The sequence below is a fragment of the Elephantulus edwardii genome, unplaced genomic scaffold (genome assembly GCF_000299155.1).
Source record: "Elephantulus edwardii isolate Elephantulus edwardi_28Jun2011 unplaced genomic scaffold, EleEdw1.0 scaffold00101, whole genome shotgun sequence".
Classification (NCBI taxonomy): domain Eukaryota; kingdom Metazoa; phylum Chordata; class Mammalia; order Macroscelidea; family Macroscelididae; genus Elephantulus; species Elephantulus edwardii.
Window position 1 is genome coordinate 6443139 of NW_006399851.1, and position 22919 is coordinate 6466057.

General features: G+C 40.2%; 1 protein-coding gene across 1 annotated transcript in view; it reads left to right on the forward strand.

Annotated features, from left to right (window-relative positions):
- The window catches only part of HIVEP1 (human immunodeficiency virus type I enhancer binding protein 1), a 47693-nt gene extending 26746 nt beyond the window's left edge, over positions 1-20947 (forward strand). Inside the window, exons 6-7 of the mRNA XM_006891633.1 lie at positions 16727-17232; positions 19790-20947. Coding sequence (XP_006891695.1) covers positions 16727-17232; positions 19790-20947 — 1664 coding nt within the window. The remainder of the gene's footprint in view (positions 1-16726; positions 17233-19789) is intronic.
- The last annotated feature ends 1972 nt before the right edge of the window (positions 20948-22919 follow it).

Below are 22919 nucleotides of genomic sequence, written 5' to 3' on the forward strand. Positions count from 1 at the left end.
ATTACAGTAGCAGTGGCATTTTTGTTCTGTTCACTGCTCTATCTCCAGGATGTTGCTTAGGTTCCATCAAGTCAAGTACAATTCATAGTGACTCTGTGAACAAAAGATCTGAACCCTGTTCTATCCTGTACCATCCTTATACTTCCTGACACACAAGACCCCATTGCAACAGTCACTATGTCAGTCCACCTGGTCAAGGATCTTCCTCTCCTCACCCACCCTCCAACCTTCCCAGCATCATGTACTTCAAGGAATAGTGCCTCCTAACAACATGCCCAAAGTATGAGAACTGAAGCCTCATCATTCTTGCCTCCAAAGAGCACTCCAGCTGCACCCTCTCTGAGACATATTTGTTATTTTGGCAGTCCATGGGATGTCAGTGCTCTTCTTCAAAGGCATCAGTTATTTTTCTGTCATCCTTACTCATTGTCCAGCTCTTAAGATGCATAGCAAGTGAATGAAAAGACTGTGGCCTGAATCAGATGCACCTTAGTACTTAAACTGACATCATTACTCCTCAAGAATTTGTAAGGTCCCTAACTGCAGATTTTTCCCAGTCCAGTGCATCTCCTTATTTCCTGACTTCTAGTAGTAAGGGTGTTAATTGTGGGTCCAAGCAAAATGAAGTTGTTGACATTTGTTGAGTGACGTAACTTGGTAATGTCCTATAATCTATCAGAAAATGGCTTATTTTTAACATTTGACAACATTTGCATTTCTATTAAATACTTTTGCTAAAACTGAGTCTTAGCTGTCACAGAACGTTTAATGCCTTGGTCAGTATAAACCATGGAACCCACTGCTGCCCTGACACTGCTGACTTACAGTGGCCTTCTCTCTGTTTTCTGAGGCTGTAAATCTTTGCGAGAAGAGACTGCCTTCTTTTCTCCCGTGAAATTGCTGGTAGGTTCAGATTGTTGCCTTTGAGTTAGCAACAGTCATTCATCATAAAATTAGAAAATGGTTTGAATTCTCTGATGTCCCATTTTGCTACCCTTGGTAATGCTCAGTGATATCCCAGACTAATAAAAACTTGTTCTGGAAGAGAAAAGTTTGTTCCCTTTATGCATTTGTTTATTTAGCACCTCAGCAGCTATTGAGTATGCTCTAGTTACTACGCTCCCACGGTGCATAGTTGTGATGTTGAACGAGTATACATTTGGTTGGATTCCCATCCCAGGCTAGAACCACAAAAGCATGAGTGATGTCCAAGTTGGGTGCTGAGGCCTGAGTAACTTAAGGTTGGCAGTTCAGGCCCACACAGAAGCACTTTGCAGAATTGATCTGGTGATTTGCTTTTGAAAAGTCAACACCTTGCAAACACTGTGGAGCAGTTCTATTATATACACATGAATAACCAGCAGTCAGAATCAACCCAGCAGCCACTAGCCACACAGAAGGCAAGGAAATGATGTATTTCTCCCCTTATTGCTTTATTGGACGGTTGTATTGGTGAAGGGGTAAAGAAAAACACACATTGTAGATGGAGTGAGTTATTGGAGCAAAGACCCAGAGACTGTTAGTATAAATGGGACAACGGGTGAGAGTTGGACAAGGAACGATGCTGAGACTGTAGTAGGATAAGGAATACCGTGTCAAGGAGTTTAAGCATGGAAAGCACATTCGAAGATGAGTTGTGCTCACTCATGCTTAGATCCAGTCTCTCTTGTGACAGTTTATACTAATTTCTTCATGTTTTACCACTTGAAAAATCATTATGTCTTAGAAATTATTTTTCTAGTGTCCTTATTCTCGTAAGTATTCAAATGACATTGTGCATAGTGCTCCACTGATTAAGAGAATCTGTGAGGGTTTTTTGCTTTATTTGCTTGTTTTCTTTTTTTTTTTTTGAGCAATATCAGTAAAGTTCTTTATGCAATTCCCTCTTTATGCACACATCCATCTGACTTTTATTTGTGGTTATTTTCTTGAAACAATGAGAGAAAAAAGGGTAGTAAGACTTTGCCTGTGACTAGTATTTTTTTTTATTGAGTTGTTGGGGTTTTTTTCCCCCTCTTGCTGCTACTATTTTATTTAGTAGTAGGAATTCAGGCAGTAATGACTGAGAGAAGCTGTATTTCATTAAGTGGACAGCCCCATTCAGCAGAAACATTATTGAATGATACCACAGATCCTGCTTTTTCCTAATGGGTGAGTGTTTTTATAGACAAAGTGCTTCAGTATTGGTTTCATTCAACATTCTTTATTTAATGGTTTTGATAAGAGTATTAAATCTCTTCCTACATTTTGTATGTATTTGCATAAATGTATACTGACTTTTATTCACTTTTTAAAGTTGTTCATTGTCATTTCGTTTGTGGCATTGTGTACAATAGAACTAGATCTTTCTTAATGCTATAGCATTTCGATACTTAGTTTTGGAAGGACTGTTATGATTTGTTGTTGTTATGTGCCATCGAGTTGCCTGCAACTCATAGTGCCCCCTTTGTACAGTAGCCCTAAACCTTGCTCTATCCTATGCCAATCTTTGTTTCTGACACACCTACCCCCATTACTCCACTCACTAAATCAACCCATTTCATCAACAGTCTTCCTCTCGTGCACTCTTTCCACCCTCCCAAGCATGACGTCCCTTTCTGAGGACTGGTTCCTCCTTGCAACATGTCCAAAGTATGTCAGAAAAAAGCTTCAGAATCCTTGCCTCCAAGGAGCAGCCTGGCTTCAGCTCTCCAGGATGAACTTGTTTGTTATGATCTAGAGGGCACATTAAGTAGGACTTTTTTGGTCCTAGATTTAATGTCCACTGTAGCACTGAACTTTCCATTGAAAATTATTAAAGGACCCAGTTTACTCATAAATTAATATCTTTATATATTCTTTAAATCTTTCATCAACTCCACAAGAATATTGCGAGGGATACTAATGTGTGTTATAAAATATTTCCTAAAAGTTTACTTCATGGGAAAATACAAATTAGCAGACTTAAGTTGTTGTTTACTGTCAAGTTGATACATTAGAAGTAGATAAGGTGAGTGACTTTCAAAATAATGAAAAATGAGGATAAATATTTCCAGGTATTGCAGTTTTAAGGTGTTGTGGGATGTATCTGCTGCTAGAACAATGTTAGGGGCCTGGTGGCTGATCAGTCTCTGGTGGTTTATCCTTCCCCCAATCTTTGCTTCTCTATTTCCTGCATGGACCCACGGGAATCAGATTCATGGCTGCAGTTCTGTGTGAGACGGTAGTTACCACCTTAGACTTTCCGCTCCATCTTGAGGTTCCTGCCTGACAAAAGGCTCTCTGTTTTCTTGGCCTAGGATATAAGAATCAGTGAGGAATATTATTTTGTTCTATTGGGGGTGTCTTTTTCTTTCTTTCTTTTTTCCCCCCAGAACACATAACTTGCTGTCTTTTCCTTTCAGTGTTAAACAGCTTTATCAAATGCTTTTGTGATATCATGGAAATCTTGATAACATTTCTCCCGCTCTTCTTGTTGTTAAATGCCATTGAATCAAAACCGACTCACAGCTGACCTTCCAGTGGATTTTCAGAGGCAGTAAATCCCATGGGAAGAGATTGCTCTTCTTTCTTCTGAAGAGAAGTTTGTGGATTTGAACCACTTGCTTTTGGGTTGTCAGCATAACTCCATACTTGCTTAGCCACCAGAGCTTCCTTCTCATACTCTTAATCTAAGATAATTCTAATACTGTGTCTTTTAGTCAGTACAGTGTTAGAACACTATTTGCTATGTTTCTGTCACACAAATTCAGGAAAACACTACTGTTTGGCCAGCAGTAAAAGATGCGGTGGCATCTATCACAGTTACCTTTCTTTATTCTAAAATGTTGTATCTTTGAGTTCTCTGTTGGAGCAAATTTGGTGAGGCACACACAAAGAGACAGGTGCATTAAACTGGAGAATGACCCTGAGTGTAAAGAAGCTGGCACAGGTTTGCGAGCCTTATCAAAATGAAATATTAGAAGATAATGACAGGAAAGACAATAAAAATAAATCTTGAGTAGACTTCTCATGCAGACAAATAAGATTGGCATGAATGAGTGACCACAAATGCGAATAAAAAAAGTCTTGGGTTTTCTTCCAGATATAGCATAACTTTAGAGATGACTAAATGGCAAGACTGTTTTTAAAAGTAAGTACTTTGCTAAAATGCTTTGTAGTAACACTGTAATCTAGTGAATATATAATGACTTTTGTCCCATGACTCAAAGCTCAAAAATGACTGTGTTTTATTTTAAATTAGCCATGCAATCAAGATTTAACTTCATGTAGCATTTCCTTGCATAATCTGTTATCACTGACTGTTTATATCTGGGTAAAAAGAGCAAGGGAGGCAAAGGAGCAAGTCTGACCTCTACTAACACCACAAAGGGGAACTGCCCCTGTCATCAGAATCTGTATGTAAAACTAATGCCTGTAAGATCAGATATGGTCTACCACACTCCTACACACCTACTTCTGCTAATCCCAGTAACAATCTTATTGATCTACTAGGTCCGAAATGCATTGCAGTGACTACACAGTCTCCGTAGAACCAGACTCATGTTTATGGGGAGTTTTTTAGGGAAGTTAAAATTAAGTTGGCAGCAGGATACGATCCCTCAGCCTCAGACAACTTTTCAAATATGCTAACAATCTCTTTGACCTTCAGTCAGTGTTACAAAGTTCTATTCATCTTGACAGTCAGAACGTCTTCCCTAAGTCCTCTAGCAAGCTTAGGTGAAGGGTTCTCTCAAGTCAACTCTCTCTCAGGTTGGTCTCTGGTTCTCTGCTGAAACTGATTTTGCTCTTGTGTGGATCTTGATCTGGCTGGAGCAGAGTCTCTGGCCCTGAAGGGCACACTCTTCTTCTTCCTTGTTGGTATTGAGATTCCCAAATTCTGACACTGAACCTACTTAATTTAAAGTTATTGAGATGGCAAAACTAGACAGTCCTGTTAGACTTAACACCCTGTTTGTATGAACCCTTTTTGAATGGTAAAGCCTTCAAACCGTAATTTTAAGTTTCATAAATATATGTAAAATCTATTACATTTCCTTAAGATACTCTCTTATTATCTTCAATTTAGTCATGTCCTAACTTATGGTAACCCCATCCATGCACACTAGAATAAAAGGCTGACCTGTTCTTTACCATACTCACGATTATGACCAAAAAAACTAGAGGTTCTTGGCATCCACTATTAACTTACCACCCTGACTAGGACCACAGGAGGTCTCAGTTACAGTGGGTTGAAAGTGTAGGACAAAGTTCAAAACACAAAAGGAAAAAAAGACTGGAAGAGATGAGAGGTCCTTGTGATTCACCATTAGGTAGCACTCTAATTTGAAACCATAAACCTTACTGGAGGTTATCGCCAGTGGCCAAATAATAGACCTTTAAGGTGAGCAGTGTTGTTGGTATGTACCTTGTTATTGTTATGTGCTATCACATCCCTCACAGTAGCTCTGAACCCTGCTCTATGCAGGGTTGTCTCTGGCCAATTACCCCAATCACTGAGTCAATAACAACCTATAAATAAATAATAACAATGCCTTAAGAATCTACTCTAGAAAAATCAATCAAAGGAAATCGGAAGGGCAGCATTTACCCAGAAGAACCAGATGAGAAGGCTAGGTGGTGGTTGTGGTGTACACAACACTGACCCTCCAGAATGCTTTCAGAGACAATCACACTGGAGGAGATCGCCCATTCTTCTCTTGCAGAACAGCTGGTAGTTTGATCTGGGTGCTTTTGGATTGGCAGTGCAGTTCCATACCACTAGGCCACCAGACCCCCCCTAGAAGACTAGGGGAGATGGGCAAATCAGGTGCATCAAAATAATGACCCCAGGGAGGAAATGGGAAGAGTGTTGTGAAGATTGCAGCCAGTGTTGTGGAGCTATTTGCCTATCAGTTATTGTTTGGGGTACTAGTTTGTTATATAAAGTTTTCTCTAAAGCACTATAAAATTTTGAAGCATGGGGAATTGGTGTGAAAGTGGTGTGATGAAGGTCTGAAAACTCTTGATCTTTTTCATTGTATGTTATTCTTCGCAACAGTGAGTTGTATAGCTGGCTACATGTTTATAATTTAGTAGGTGAATTCTTGTTCTAATTCTCAAATGTAAATTTAGGGATACTGAAGAAAGCTAATTTTGGACTAAGCAAATTCAATATGTTTACATTTTTGTAGAGAGCTCTGGTGGCCTCATAGGTAAAGAGGTGTGCTGCCAACCCTGAATGCAACTGAATTGCATTCAGTTGCAATCCACCAGTTGCTGCAAAGGAGGAAAATGGTCAGTCTTCTTCGGTTTTAGTTTATGGCCTCTGGAAACCCATGAGAGGGTCAGCTGTGCTTTAGTCCCAACTCCACAGCAGTGAGTTGTTGTTGAGCTCTGTGTGTGTGTGTGTGTGTGTGTGTATGGTTTTATATCGGTTAGCTATTAAAATATGGATTATTGAAGCCTTTAAATAGTTCCCATTTAATTTAAAACTTGGAACTCAAACTGTAATTACAGTATATGTTCATGAAAAGTCACCCTCTCTTCCAGTTCCACTGCACACTTCCCTTGCAAAATTTTATGATCTCAGAAGTTTTGTCCCTGTACTGTTACAGTGAATTAGCAAATACTTTTTAGTTTTGTTATTTTTGGGGGGGATTAGAGTTTGTTGTTGTTGTTTTGTCTCTTTTTATTGCACAAATCATGTTGGTAGCTATCTGCATGCCTTGATCCAAAGAATTATTTCTTCAGCAGAAGTCTGAATGTCAATGCACAGAATGCTAATTAATATATCCCTTCAACTGCCAAACTGGGAGAACCACTTACTATGATGAAGTGAAAGTGGAAACTTTATTTTTGTTAGTGTGTAAATGCATAATACCTGTATGCAGGAGATGTCTGATCACCAAATAGGAAAACCTGTATCACTTTTGTCCCTAGCAGTAGTTTATATGAACTTTAGAAATAAATAATGAAGACCTTCCAAATAAACTTCTAGAGCATTTCCAAGTCACTAGAGTTTTTATACAAACCATTCTATTCTTCCAAAGGAAAATATTTTAATGCACAACATGAAACCGTAATCGGTCTTGGGAGCTATATTTAACATAAGGTTGTGTTAGTTTTATCAATGAATTACATAGCAAGAACAGTCTCTTCATTTACTTCCTCAGTTTGCAAAATGTAGTCTCTAGCATATTGTGCGCTTAGTGATGATTTTAGTTTCAGTTTTTGTGTGGGTTTTTTTTTTCCTTAACAACCAACCAACCACCTCCCTCCATTATTACAGTAATTGCATGCTTTGAAAAACAGTGTGCTACAGATTACTGTTGTCTATCTAGATTTCAAAGTAATATTACTAAACGTAGGATACAAACAAAAACAAACCACACCAACAAAGCAATGGAAATCCTGAACGTGTGTGTGTGTGTGTGTGTGTGTGTGTGTGTGTGTGTGTGTTGGAGGGTCAAGTTTGCAGGCATGCCCTCTCAGGGCCCATCTTCCTGGCATCCCTGGGGCTGTATGTGTTGATATCAGTCTTCTGGCAGAGCATACAGGCAGGAGTGACAGTGCACATTGCAGTTGATTCAGCTCAGCAGATAATTTTTAGATACATCTTTAGGGACAAGTGTTTTGACATAAAGGTATCAAAATACTGAAGCATTTCTGCTGCCTTAGATAGCACTTTTTTCCTTTGTGAATGAAAACCCAGAGAAAATAACTTCCTTTTTGTACATATCTACATATTCCTGAGTATTGGCCAACTGATTTCTAATGAGCACAGAATGTGTTCAAACCCAGCCCGCTGCCATTAAATGCTTTCCACCTCCAAGTAGGCCTGTAAGATGGGGTAGAACTATCCATTGTATCCAAGACAGTAGTCTTTCCAGAAGCAGACTGCTTTATCTGTCCTGTAGAGTGGCTGTTAAGTTTGAACTGCCGACATTGTGGTCCACCAGGGCTCCTCAAGAACATATCCAATAGACCATCAATTAAATGGGGAGGGGGCTCTTTATTTAACCCGCTCTGCAAGTATCAATCATATGTTTGCTCTGAGTCTGACGAGTGCAAAGATGAAGCCACAGGTTTACCTGTCTGGGGTAATGCAATCCATATTTTTTGTGCCAAGAAAAGTACAATTCTAACATAAAAACAAAAAAAAAACAGTATTTTTTTTGGAATGATGACAAGACTCGTAAAGGTTCAGTTTTGATACTTTCTAGCCCATATGTGCATTTCTAAACCTTCTTATCATGTATGATGAATTTGCAGTCAGCTCTATCATCGTGTGCTTGTTGTATTTAAACATGATAATAAAGCTTAGGTGTCAACAGAGAGTTTCTGTAAGGGACCAAAGAGTGAACATGGCTGGCTGTATGGGCCCTCTGGTCTCAGAGCTCTGCCACTGAAAGTCAGATGCAGCTATACACAATATGTAAGCAAATGTATATAGCTGTGTTCTCATATCTTTATGGTTTCCATAAGTGAGACCTTTGTTAATTCTGGTAGAGTAGGTGTTCAGTATAGGAACTGTTAAAAAGTAACATAGCAAAATAAACAGCATCACAGAGTCATGTGGTTAGCAAGTCCTTGTGCTGGTACTCACTGACAGTATGTTCCTAGACAAGCTTCTTTTCCTTTCTGGATTTTTCATAATCTGAATGGCTGATTTAGAAGTAACAGTCTTTTGAGAATACGGTCTGGGATAAAGGGAGTCAGAAAATGATGTAAAATTATTTTTATTAGCCTGAATCCAAGGAGAGTTAGTGTTTGACTTTGTTTTGGTGCTCTGGGGATTTAAAAGGGTGCCATAATCTCCTGCGTATTTAAGATTCCCCCTCTCATTACTCCAGAATATTAGTCTTGGTTTTAAAAAGTATTGTCGTTATATATCCTCAAGTCAACTGTGTCCACATACAACATACACAGAAAGATAAACATTTTAATCTCATTATTTCAGAGAAAGGCCTTCCAACCCTAGAGCCCTCTCCAGGCTTCCCTGAGCTGTAAGCATGGAACACTTCCCAGGAGGAGAGAAGAAAGAACTAAAATTCAAAGAAGCCACCCAGTAGGTTTCCCACCCCCAGCAATCCTGCCACTGATTGGAAATGTGTGTGACTAAGGCAAAATCAGACTAAAATAGAGCCAAGTAGTTTTGTCTACCTTAATGGATATTAAATTGTTCTTACTAAGGTATATGCACAGTCAATATGTTTAGGATGTTTCCAGAATATTTATATTCATGAGAAACTTTAATATTTATTACTGTTCTTAAACATCCATATTCAACTGATTGCTTTTGGGTCAGAAACAACTCATAGCTGACCCTCCATTGGGTGTCCGAGGCTGAAAATCACACAGGAGAAGATTGCCTATTTTTCTCCCTAGTCTCCCAAGGAATGTACTGGTGGATTTGAACCACCAAGAAGGTGCCATGCTTAAGATAGCAGTATAACTCCCTAAAGACTAGGCCAGCAGAGCTCCCAAGAGTAAACATCTATAGTTATGTCAAAACCAGGCTTGTAAATCATAACCCAATAAACAAATTTACAATTAACTAGTGTTTGTGTACAGTTCTGCTTTTCTTTTCTCTCTATATTATCCATGGCCTCTACTAAACCCAGCCTGCATTTCAGGCAGTTCTCTACTGATGTGCTGTTCTAGTCAATTTTGGATAATCTTCAGCAGAGTCTTGCTTGCATGTGATACCAGTAATATTGTTTGATAATTTCCACACTCTGTCGGGTCCCTTTCTTTGGAATGGGAATAAATATAGATTATTTTTTTCCCAGTCAGTTGGCCAGGTGGTTGTCCTTCAGATTTCTTGGCACAACGTAGTGAGCACATTCAGGGAAGCATCTGTTTGTTGAAATGTGTCAGTTGGTATACCATCAATTCCTGGGGCCTTGTTTTTTTCCAGTTCTTTCAGAGCACCTTGAACGTCTTTCTTTGTCACCACAGGTTCTTGCTCATTTGTTGTTTCATGAAATTCTTCTGTGTATGCCAATCCTTTTTGGTACAATGACTCTGTAATCTCTTTCCATCTTCTTTTAATGCTTCCTGGATCATTTAATATTCTGCCCAAAGAAGCCTTAAGTATTGCAGCTCGAAGCTTGAATTTGTTCTACAGTTCCTTCCACTTAAGAAATGCTGAGCAAGTTTGGCCCCTTTGCATTGGAATACTGAACAATGATTAGGGATGACAGAAGGAGAATTGATGCCTTTGAGCTGTGGTGTTGGGAGAAGAGTATTGAATATTCATTAACTGCTAGAAGAACAAACTAGTTCATCCTAGAGAGAGTGAGACCAGAATGCTCTTTGGAGACAAGGCTTCTCAAGCTTCGTCTGACATACTTTGGACATGTTGCAAGGTGGGATCACTCCTTAGAAAGGGCTATCATGCCCGGGAGGGTGGAGAGACAGTGCAAGAGAGGAACACCCTCGATGATATAGATGGATTGATTGAGTGTCTGGACTAATGGGTGGAGGTGTGTCGGAGACAATAAGATTGACACAGGATAGAGTAGGGTTTAGGGCTGCTGTACATAATGTCGCTATGAGTCACAGGCGATTCAACAGCACATAGCAACAACTATCCACTCAGAGCACTGTTTGTCCACATTCCTTAGGTCAGCACCTTGCTCCTCATACTGTTTATTGTGCCTGGGGCCCATATTTGTATCAAGAATGAATGTGAATTTTATTAGATTTTACCTGAATCTTTTGAAGTAATCATATGATTTTTGTTTGGTGGTGGTGTTAGCCTGTTAATATGATGAATTAATAAATGTATTTTCAAATGTCTCTTAGCCAAACTCCACTTGGTTGTCATGTATTATTTTTTTAATTCTGCTTCATTGATGTAGCTGTTGTTTTGTAATTTTTACTGTTTTTCTTGTAAAGATAAGCTAATTTCTTTCAGTAAGACCTGTCTTCTCCATGAATTAAGGACTCCTTTTCCCTTTTACTTTCTTGAAGAGATTATGTAGTTAGTAGTTTTTTTTCCTTAAATAATGATGAAACTGAATAGTGAAACCATCTGGGCCTGGAAGATTGATTTATGTTGTTTTGTCTATGACATTTAGCTATATATTTAATTCCTCGTGTTTGTTTATTTCCTTTTATGTGTGTGTGAGTAGTTTGTGTTTTTCTAGGACTTGGTTCTTTTATTCTAAGTTGAAATATATGTGGACATAGAGAGGTTTGTGGTTTTTTAAAATAAATTTCCTTACTGTTCTTTCAGTGCCTGCAGGATCTGTATTGATATCCTATCCTGCATCAAGCAAATCTATCACTGCCATTTTACTGAAGATATTTGCTTATTTTGTGTCTTTACAATATTTTAATAGTTCTCAAAATACATCAAATGCAATACACTAGAAAATGAACATAACTGTTATGTGTTGTTGTTGTTGTGTATCATTGAATTGGAACCAATAGCTGACCCTCCAGCAGATTATCAGAGACAGTTAATCACACAGGAGGAGATCGCCCATCTTTCTCCCGTGGAGCGGCTGGTGGACTTGAACTCTCAAAAAAAAAACAACCCCAACCCCACCAAAACTCCTAGCTGCCAAATGGTAACAGATTGATAGCTGACTCCTCCTCATGTTTTTGAGGCCGTAAGTCACATAAGAGGATTTTTCTCTTAGGGAGACATTTGGGATTTGAAATGCCATCAAGACACACCTTTTGTATTAGTAATAAAACTTCCAATGAACTGTAAATGCCATCAAGACACACCTTTTGTATTAGTAATAAAACTTCCAATGAACTGTACCCCCAGAACTCCCTTGTATTTACAAAGAAATCAGAACATTTGTGACTTGCTTGAGCTTGAATTTGACTTTATTTCAGGTGTACCTCTAGTCTGCCAGAGGCCGAGCACTTGGTTTCACTGATTTTCTGCTTTTAGCTTTATTGTTTGTTTGGTTTTGTGTTTTTTTTTTTTTAACTTATTTTATTATTTTCCTCCTTCCACTCTTTTGGGATTTAGTTTCTTTTCCTAGTTCCTAAAAATACGATCTTAGTTTAAAAACATACACACACACACACACACACACACACATATATATATATATATATATATATATACACACACACACCATTAAATCCTTTTTATCTTTTTAAATAAAGTATAAAAGAGCACTTACTGGTATAGATTTTCCCACTGCCTGCTGTATTAACAGCAGCAATTCACTAATGTGTAACAGTGTATCTTTCATTCATTCAGGACAGTTTTTCCTTTTCATTCATACTTTGACCTATTATTTAAAGATGTAATATTTGGAGACTTCTCGTTTAATGCTCTTACCCTCCAAAAAGGTAAAATCTATGGTGTCTAAAATGTATTTCAGTTTCTTTATGGTCTGTATCCCTGATGTTGCATTTTATAAAGATCATTTGAGGTCTTCTGTCTTCATGATTTTTAAAACATTTTTTTTCTATATGTTTTATTAGTTACTGGGAATTGTTGAAGTATTCACCTATACTCATGGGTATATGAGTGACTTTCTTTCAGTTCCATTAGTTTTCCATCCCATTATATTAAAACTGCTTTGTAATGTATGGATATTACATAATCCTGTTTATTTCAGGTAGTCTTTTTTACTATCTTAATATAGCTTCCCCCGCCCCCAACAACTTTTTGGTTAGTGTTTTTATGTTGTAACTTTGTCTAAATTTGCACTTTAAGCTTACTTATATTTTTATATTTAAGATGCATTTCTTATATATGGTATATAATTAGGATCTGCTCTTTTTTTTCCCTTTTTTTTTTAAACCCAGTTTGGCTCGCTTTGTCTTCAGTTCATATGATTAGACCACACATTTTAGTCTAGATTTGTCATTATTTTCTAAAGCAATTAAAAATAAGATAAAAATAATTTCCTTTTACCTTCTGTACCTACTAAAGTTCTGCCAGTTCTATATGTGTCTGTGTGTTGTGTATAACTATACAGGTACATATATATTACTAGATAGATAATTTTGAAATATTGGCATATTTGACTGTAGGATCTGACTGGACAAGTATGAAATCATAGTGCTGGTTGGAAACTTTCGGACAGAAGCTAACACTACATTCAACAGGCAGATTTTCTTTTATTAAAGCCTCTCACCTAGTTGGTTGTGGCCTGCCTACTTAGGTAAAGTAATCCCCTTAAAATCAGTAGATTATAAATGTAGCCACATCTCCAAAAGAACCTTCCCAGCAATACTTGGATTAGTGTTTAATTGATTCCCTGAGAGCCAGAGTGGGGGTTCACTGGTTATTCAGTGCAGTGTTAATTGGTTAAAATCTTGGTGATTCACATCCATCAGCCTCTCCATGGGAGAAGAGACCTGGCAATCTGTCTTTTCCCATGAAGCCATTCTCCTTGGTGCTACAGAGCTGTTGTTGTTTATCATCAATTCCTAACCGACCAGTTGCTGACCTTCCAGCAGGTTTTCAGAGGCCATTAATCGCACAGGAGGAGCTTGCCCATCCTTCTCCCACCAAATGGCTGAAGGATTTGTACAGCATGCCTTAGGGATTGCAGTTCAGCTTCTTGCCAGAGCTGTTAGGAGTTGGTATTAGCTTGACAGCACACAGTGAGAGCGATAGAGCTTTCTCTAGTTGGCACACACCATTCCCCATGACACCTGCATTTCCTCCAGGGCTGCTGCTCTTCATTGCTTCTTGTAAATCCAGATTCCTGTCTGTTGCTATACTCCTTCTGCATGGGTGCAGTTAGATTACTAGGGCAGCGTCTATTTAAGACTAGATTTCAGACTTTTGCTTTGTACTGTTGCCTAGGGAGGATCTGTCTGCATATCTTATTCCTGCCCTGTCTCTCATGGAGCAGTGTTATTGGCTGTTGGCTGTTGGTGAATGTTGTTAACGTGGCATTGGGAAGATACCGCACCATCTTTGTTGTTTTGATTCAGCCTCAGTCCCAAGCGTGCACCCTGCTCCTCTGTCTCTGAGCAGTGGTCTTTTTGGTTCTCTCCGCCGGGCTGTAGTGCTGAGTTCAGCAGATAATCCTGCCCTGCTCTCAGGAGCAGAGTGTTTTGTTGTGTGAGACCTCCCTTCTTTTCCCTTTCTTCACTGCAGTGTGTTTTCATGCAGCTTCTTAAGCTGGTGATGCTTGTTGCCCTCCACACTCAGGGTACGCCTTCAGTCCCTGGTTGAGATTATCAGGGAGCTGGATCCAGGAGGGATTTTGTCCCTCCTGTTTGGCTGCTCGTTGTCTTCCCCAGGTCTCAACCACAGTGGAACTGTGATGCCTTTTCTGGTGTTTTCTGTGAGCCCCTGATTGGGCTTCCCGCCACCTCCCTGCCTCTTTTGAGGTTCCATACTGTCTGAAAAAGATCTATATTTAAAGTTAGGTCAGCTCTCATTTTTCTGTTGTAAGGGATGTAATTCCCCTTCCCTCCCCCCCAGCTTTCTCCATCCAGGAAAAATCATGTTGAAAATAATGATTTTAAAAGAAAACAAATCCCATGTGATTGGGGCTTGGCAGCAGAGTGAGCTTTGATGAAATTTGTATCCAGCTCACTTCTTTGGCCAGCCCTCTAGTACCTTCAAGTCTTTTCTGTTTTCCCCCTTAAAAAATAAACCAATAGAATGGGGGGGGGGTAACCCACCTCATCCATAAAAATTTTTATTTGTCAGCAGTTAAATACATTTTACATGAATTGAAGATGACAGTGTAGCATTAGAATCCCCAGTATCAGGCCATCAGGAAGGCAGGAGTCATGGCATTTAGCCATTAGCCATGTCGTCTCCACCAGGGCCCCAGCCAGCAGGAGTGATTAGTGAAATTCCATAAGCTGGCATTGCCTGAGTTATTCATTTACGTGCACCTTTTAGAGGAACTTAAATGCATATGTTTTATATTTAGTATCTAATATATAAAAGAAATGCACGTTTGTGATAAACAATATGATTAAGTTCTAATGCAAGGAAACACTCACCGTTAAGTTCTTTTTGGTAAATTCTTTTTGTAAAAAGAAAGGATAATAAGGTAAGTTAATGTCCATGCCTTTTGGTAAAGCTGGGAAAATACCTATTCCTGGATTTAAAGTGATTGGGGATCATAGAAGAATTGATGCCTTTGAGCTGTAGTGCTGGAGGAGAGTATTGAGTGTACCATGGACTGCTAAGAGAACAAACAGATCCATATTAGAGAGGGTGAAACCAGGCTACTCCTTGGAGGCAAGGATTCTGAAGCACTATCTGACATATTTTGGGCATGTTGCAAGGTGAAACCAGTCCTTGGAAAGAGAGATCATGCTTGGGAGAGTCAAGCAACAGGGCAAGAGAGGAAGACCCTCGATGAGATGGATTGATTCAGTGACTGGGGAAGTGGGGGTAGATGTGTCAGAGACAATAAGGTTGGCTCAGCTTAGAGCAGGACTCATACGTAGTTACTATGAGCCGCAAGCACATTTTTGTCTTTTTAAAATACACATTGTATTATGGAAGTAACTCAGTCACATAAGGACAAATACTGCATAAACCATTATTGTAAAAATAGAAGAATGGCAGTAAAATGTGTATGGGGTTCCAAGAGGAAAAGAGGGGTGAGTATGGGTAGGGGAGGAATCACAGGGAAGCACAATTTGGTGGGTAGAGGGAGGGAATAAAGGAAATGGCAAAGATTTGGCAGGGAACTGAAAAGATGAGGAAGTGATGGGCATAGTGCAGTGGTGATTAATTTTATAAAACACAATGTATGGAATGATTGTATGAAACATGCCAATGAATAAAAATGTGAAACACACAAAAACCTCCACTATATATGTGAATAAAACACATGTATATGAATAATTGTATGCTTACCAATAAAAAATGCAGAGTATTACAGAGCATTACAGTGTAGAATGTGGTATAACAAAACTGTTTGCTCAAATACCTTTATTAGATTTCATAACAAAGAAGTAGAGAAGATGTTTTGAATTTCTCTTCCCTTTAGTTTCTAAGGGTTTATTACTTTTTGAAGGGAAGGTCTTAAAATGTTCAATAATTTAAATAGGTGAAAATTTAAAATATGATCTTACATGAAGTTACAAGAATTTTAAAACTATTCATTGGAAAATGCCAAATGGTCTTGGTTAAATGCAGTTGGTCCAATGTGATATTATTTGCCAACATGATGATTTTTTTATTAAAACCTCAGGTTGAGTCCTATAGAGGGGAAAAAATAATGGGAAAATTTAGTGCCCATAAGTTGAAAAAAATGAATATTGCATAATTATTACTCAGAGGACAATTGAAGCTTTCTAAATGCCACTCAAGAATTAAGGGAATTAATTCAGCTGATGAATACCATCACCATCACCTTTTGTTCTCATCTGTACAAATGCTTGAAAAATTAGATAGGGACCAACGGTTATGTGTAATACCTTATTTATTATTTTTTTCTGCTGAGCTTGGTCTTGGTGATGTCTTACGTGCACTTTTGGAGTCTGAGCTTCCATCTCTCTTTGCCCTCTGCCTGGCTCACCTTCTGGTTGGTTTTTTCCACCCCAGGTCCTCCACACAGCTTTGCCATGGCATTGCCCCTCTCCAGCAAGACTGGTTTCTCTGAATTCCTGCTTGCCTACCCTGCATTTTTTCTCATTTCATTTTTAATTAGAGTGTTGCCTTTGTGTGGACAGGGCCCTTGTCATGTGTATTATTCCTCACAGTGTTATGAAGCCCACAGGTAATAAAAGTTGCACACACACATCCCCATTTATTTGCAAAACCCTCATGGCATGCCTTCTTGGTTCTTCCCACTAGAGGAGAGGCAAAGATTTGGTTACGAGCGGTCTGGTTATGACATTGAAGACTCTGATGGCCCCGATGAGGATGACAATGAGAATGAAGACGATGATGAGGACAGTCAAGCCGAGTCCGTTCTGTCTGCTGCCCCCTCTGTTGCAGCCAGCCCCCAGCACTTGCCATCACGAAGCAGCCTGCAGGACTCCGCCAGTGCAGACGAGGAGACCAGGGTCCCCAATTGCTTCCCTGGGACACACTCTGACCCCATGGACGTACTGCCCCGGGCTCTGCTCACCAAGATGACGGTGCTCAGCACGGTGCAGTCAGATCATGGTCGAAAGACATGCTCTCCTGGAAAAGCCAGGCAGCATGTTACCGGAGATGAGGAGGAGGCTAGTGGAGACTTGTCAAGGTCTTCCGAGGCTGCACCCAAATCCCCATGTCATCAGATGTCTGTGGATTACCCCGAACCAGAAGATATCCTGAGGAGTTCAGTGGCTGGAAAGGCTGTTGCTTTAACCCAGGTAAATGATCTTGAGGTTGTTGCAATGTGGAGAGGGGGACATTGGTAGTTCTTTGGTATGATCCTCACCTTCCCTAAGGGGAGATCTGGTTCAGTCCCCAGCCAGGGCATATCTCATTGTGTGCAGCTTCTCCCCGTCTTTGTCACTGGAGGCTTGTCTGTTGCTCTGGTGCTAAGTTGGTTTCAGCAGAGGTTCCAGACTAAGAGAGCTTGGCAAGAGAGGCTTGGTGATCATCTGCTAAAATTCAGTCTGTGCCAACCCCATGGATCCCGGCAGTCTGATCCCACTGTGTGTGGGTTGCTATGGGTTAGGGGTGTATTCAGTAACAGCTAACAGCAAAGATGACTTGAAAGGACAATGCACATAACAAATTAGTGAGTGATGGCCAAATCAGTTAGTATAACTGTAGATTAAGATTTTTTTTTTTTTAATTTAGAAGGAAAAGATATTTATACCCTTTGGGTTTTTGTTCAGTATATCAGTCAGAGACCATATAAATGTAAATCTAGAAAATAACCAAATGGTTCTTAAAGTAACACTCATTTATTATTATTATTTGTTTCTCTTTTTTTCTAAATTAAAATGAAAACATGTACATCTGTCAGTTGAATCATGGAACTTATTTATGTAGGCCATAGTTTACTAGGGAGCTCTGGTGGCCTAGTGGGTAAGGAGTTGCACTCCCAATCCCAAAACAGGTGGTTCAAATCCACCATCAGATCCATGGGAGAAAGGGCAGTCTCCTTCTGTGCAGTTTACAGCCTCCAGAAATCTACGAAGTGGTCAGCTGTGAATGAATCTTTTCGAACTGGATGGCACAATATAGTTTACTGGGACTTGTTTTTCCACGGGTGATGAATTTGCCTTATTGCAAGACAGTTGCCCTTTTCTCTGGCATCATGGCATCTGCAGCAGTTTTGTGAACGCTGCTGTCCAAGACCTTACTCTGTTAGCACTAGCCTCTGGGAAGACACAGCACACCCACCCTGCTGTCCCAAGGGAGAGTGATTAATTCTATGCAAATTCATTCTCATGTTGATAGTCTCCTAACTAAGATTCATAGCTAGTATTGTAGAGGAGTTATTTCTAAATGTGGATTATTTGGGTTTATAGGTCACACAGAACAAATACAACCAAAACCAAACCGACAGCCATTAAGTGGAATGTTCCCTGGGAGTTGTAAGGCTGTAAATTTCTAAGGAAGGAGACTTCCCTTCTTTTTACCACAGAGCAACTGGTAGATTGAACTACTGACCTTTAAGTTAGTAGCACAACATGCCACTCCACTAGTTAGTCCACTACACCACAGATTTCTTGGAAAAAAAATTAACTATATAAAAGCTTGTATATTTCTTCAGGCTGTCTACTTAAAATTAATATATCACATATTACCAAGAAAAATCTAAATCTAACTAATAATCCAGGTGTGAGAGAGGGGGTAGACAGGGTGTATTCCTTGTATTTAATCATGGTTACCTCATGCTTCTGGAACCTCTATGAACTTTAATAAACGTTGGTAGTTGTAGAGAGGCTTCAGGCCTTTTGTTCATAGGGTCGCTATAAGTCGTGCTCAACTCAAAGACAATCAACAACAACAATAACATTGGTCCCTTATGCTCTGCGCTTCCCTGTTTCACATCTCTCCTATACCTGCCAGTGCCTACAATCCTCTGATTATTAGGAGACGTTTCAAAAATGTATTAAATGAATGAACAAAAAAACCTAACAGCTACAGATCCTTTCTAAATAACAATTATTTCTTAAAGAAATAATGCTTTAGTTAGTTAATTTTTCCCTTTTAAGTTGATGTTCACAGCCAACTAATACCTCAATTTGTCAATGACTCCTATCTCTAAAATGGACCTGTTGGACCCAGAAAGACAGTAACAACACAAAAATATAATTATGTCTTCGTTTCAGAGTTCTTCTCAGTATAAAATTAGATACTATCAGGAAATTGGTTTGAAAAGTGCAAGGTAAGTATAGTCCTGGTATGATTATTTAAAAGAACTAAAAATATGGTAGCTTGTGTTTGTTGCACATTTACTTTTAAAAATGAAAACAAACTTTTTTAGCAAGCCTAGAATCTAAACATATGTCCTGGTGCTCCTCAGGAAGAATAGACTTTACACTAGTGTTGTATAGAATTTTAGCTCATTGTTTAAATGGTGGACTAGTGGTTCAGTGGTAGAATTTCTTCTTCTGTATGGGAAGTCCTAAGTTCTAGTCCCATTCAGTCTGCCTCATTCACAAGTACCACTACCCATGGATCCTTGCTTGTTGCTATGATGCTCAGAGCCCAGGCTCAGACAGACTAGGAAGAAAGCTTGTAAATCTAGCTTCAGAACCAGCCAGTGAAAGCCCTTGACTGCACTGGGGATAGTTCAGAACCCGGGTGGATTTTGTTCCTGTGTGCACACGGTCACCGTGAATTGAAGCCAATTCTGCGACAGCTCACAGTAACACTTTGGCATGCATAGGTCACCATGATTTGGTACTAAATCAATGACAGTTACCAAAACAGGTTGATGAAACAGGGTTCTCTCTCTTCCTTCAGGGCACGTCACCTGGGAGCCTGCCTCCTGTCGCTGAGCCCAGCCCCCCACCAGCCGTGGTGGTTCCCTCAGCCACCTCAGCTCATCCTGACTCTCAGGAACAGAAACAGCAGATCAGTCTACAGCCAGCCCCAGGCTTGACTTCTCCTCAGACTCACCTGTTCAGTCACCTTCCTTTGCATTCCCAGCAACAGTCAAGGACACCTTACAATATGGTTCCAGTTGGGGGCATCCATGTGGTACCTGCTGGCCTCACGTACTCTGCATTTGTTCCAATCCAAGCGGGGCCAATGCAGCTCACAATTCCTGCTGTCAGCGTCCTCCACAGGACTGTGGGCACCCCAGCCGACACCATCACGAACGTCTCCAGTACTACCAACCCACCTGGAGTGGCAGAGCTGAGCGGTGTTGTGCCATGTATTCCCATTGGCCAGATCCAGGTGCCAGGCCTGCAGAACCTCAACACGCCCCTGGCTCAGCCCACGCTCCCCTCACTCACCATGGAGACTGTCAACATCCTAGGTCTTGCCAATACCAGCCTCGGCCCCCCAGTGCATCCACCAGGGCTGGCCCTGAATGCGGTGGGCCTGCAGGTTTTAACTGCCAAGCCCACCTCCCAGAGCAGCCCCAGCCCCCAGGCCCACATTCCAGGCCTCCAGATTGTGAACATAGCGCTGCCTACTCTGATCCCCTCGGTGGGCCCCGTGACTGTGGATGCCCAAGGAACGCCAGAGGGACCAGCCTCTCACACCACAACCTTCGAGACGCAGCTCAAGCCAGCTCCTATGACCAGTGCAGACCAGGTCAACAGAGCCGAATCTTCTCAGGGGACACCCAAAGTCCAGCAGGAAAATGCAAAAAAATTGCTGAGTATTCCCGCCCCGGCCAGTGGCCTTGAAAGGCTGGATGGCACAAGTGAAGTGGGCCCTGAGAAGCCTGCCTCCATCCCTTGCATGACACTGGGGCATAAACTCCCATCCACAGCAGAGTCCCAGCCGGGCATGCATCTGGATGGGCCCTCCAGGCCCCCAGGCCCCCAGACCCTCTCCCCACACAGGCGGGCCCGCCGACCCACAGCCCCTCCTCGAAGGCAGGCCACAGTGCATTTCAGTGACGCAAGCAGTGATGACGATGAGGACCGGCTTGTCATAGCCACCTAAGTGGGTTTTATTAGTTAGGTTGGGGTTTGTTTTTTTTTGTTTTGATTTTAGGGGTTTTTTTAATATAACACTTAAAGGTTTTTTGAAAACCCTCCTTTCCTTAAAGCACATTTTTCTGACATAAATTGACGTTACTGATCTTTGTGCAATCATGAACTTTTGACCAATAATTGTTGTTTTGTGTCTGCTCCAGTCATTTTGTACATGTTGTATAGACAATTGTGCCTTTTAGGAGTTTTATGTTTAGAAACTGTACAGATTGTTGAATATCTAAATACATAAAGAATATATTATATATGTATATTACAACTAGCTAGTTATTTGTGTTTAGTAAGAAAAACCTGTCAAAGAAATCAGATGATTAAATTATATGTTGCACTGTTAAATATAAATTTTTATGGCCATGGGGCAGTTTCTGTGTACAAATTAGTATGTAAACGCCATATTTATTATATTCCTATTAGTCTTTGAAAATGGGTCTGTCCTTCTTGTGTAAGACAGTAACTCTACACGTCAGACAGATTTTCTGTGTTATGAAATGTTTCAGTAAAACATTGTTTACTGACTTTACTTAGTTTTAATCATGCCTTCTTTACGCCACCTAGTGATCAGTCATTGTATCCAGAAAATCAGCTCAAAAACTCAACTGTCTAACTCCTAGCAACCCTCTCTATTGAGTTTCCAAGGTCCTGGAGAGACTACCCAGCTTCATCCCTCAGGAGTCACTGGTGGATTTAAGCTGCCAGGACTCCCAGCCTCTTGGTTAGTGGTACAGGTTGGTGAAGACTATGCCACCAGGGCCCCTGTGTGAAAAATATCACCAGGTTATACTCCTTCCACATGTACCCCCTTCATTATATTTAGAAAATGAACACCCTAATGATTTCTACCATATGAAACTAACTAAAGTCCATTCTATCTAAAAAGCAACTTTTCTCCTTTGTGACTAGTTTCACAGTTAATAGCTTACTGAAAGACAATTTAAGAATTTATTCTCTAAATAAATATAGCATGCAATCTGAAATAGGCAAAATTTTTAAATGTCAGTGTGGAAAAAACTTCCAAATGTCAAATAAGTTTGTAGAAACAATCTTCCAAAGGACTTGGCTTGGGTGAGGCCCTGACCCCCCTGGTCCTAGTCCTTCATCCACAATCATTTGAAGCTGAACGCTGCCACTGCTTCTGTTTCAGTCAGGGGACTATACGTAGTATACACCATAGAAGATTTGTTGAGCTGCATTCAGGCTTTCCAATTACTTGAGCAATTTGCAAATGATTGCTTCTTAGCCATATGAGTAAAGTTTCCTGACTCCTTCAGTAAATGATGTGATGGAACATTAAAGTAACCCCTTATTCAATTTTAACTTTTATTAAAGATTCTAGATCAGAATAGGATTGCCCCAGAAGTTTCTAAGTCTGTAAATCTTTGCAGAAGCGGATTGTCATGTCTTTACTGCGTGGAGAGTGGGTTTGAACTGCTGGCTTGCAATCACTGTGCCATCAAAGGGTTTGCTGGGATATTATTGTCTCATAATTGCTGCTGTAACTATCTGCATAATTACCTCAGTATCAAGTCTGTTCAATTTGTGAGAAAATGACTCAGTGCTGGACTGAATGATACTCACTGATGATATACGTTCATATTTTTAGAGGCTCCAGAAAAACTATGAAGATCCCTAGCGTATGTATTCTGAGGAATTTGGAGACCTGTATCTAGCCAGCCTCTGCCTTGTGATTTGGCAAAAGCACCTACATTCCCAGCTTGCATTCCTCCATCTGAAAGATGGTCTCTAGGATGCATCCCACTTTGGCAGATGCCAAAGGCTGGGATGCTTTAGGTGCATGCTTCACTGTATGTATATATATCCCACACATTCTTCAAAAACATAATCCTCCATTTAGGATTCCAGATAGATCTGAAAAGAATTTTGATAACTTCCTGGAAGGACTTGAACGGCTCTATCAAACACAG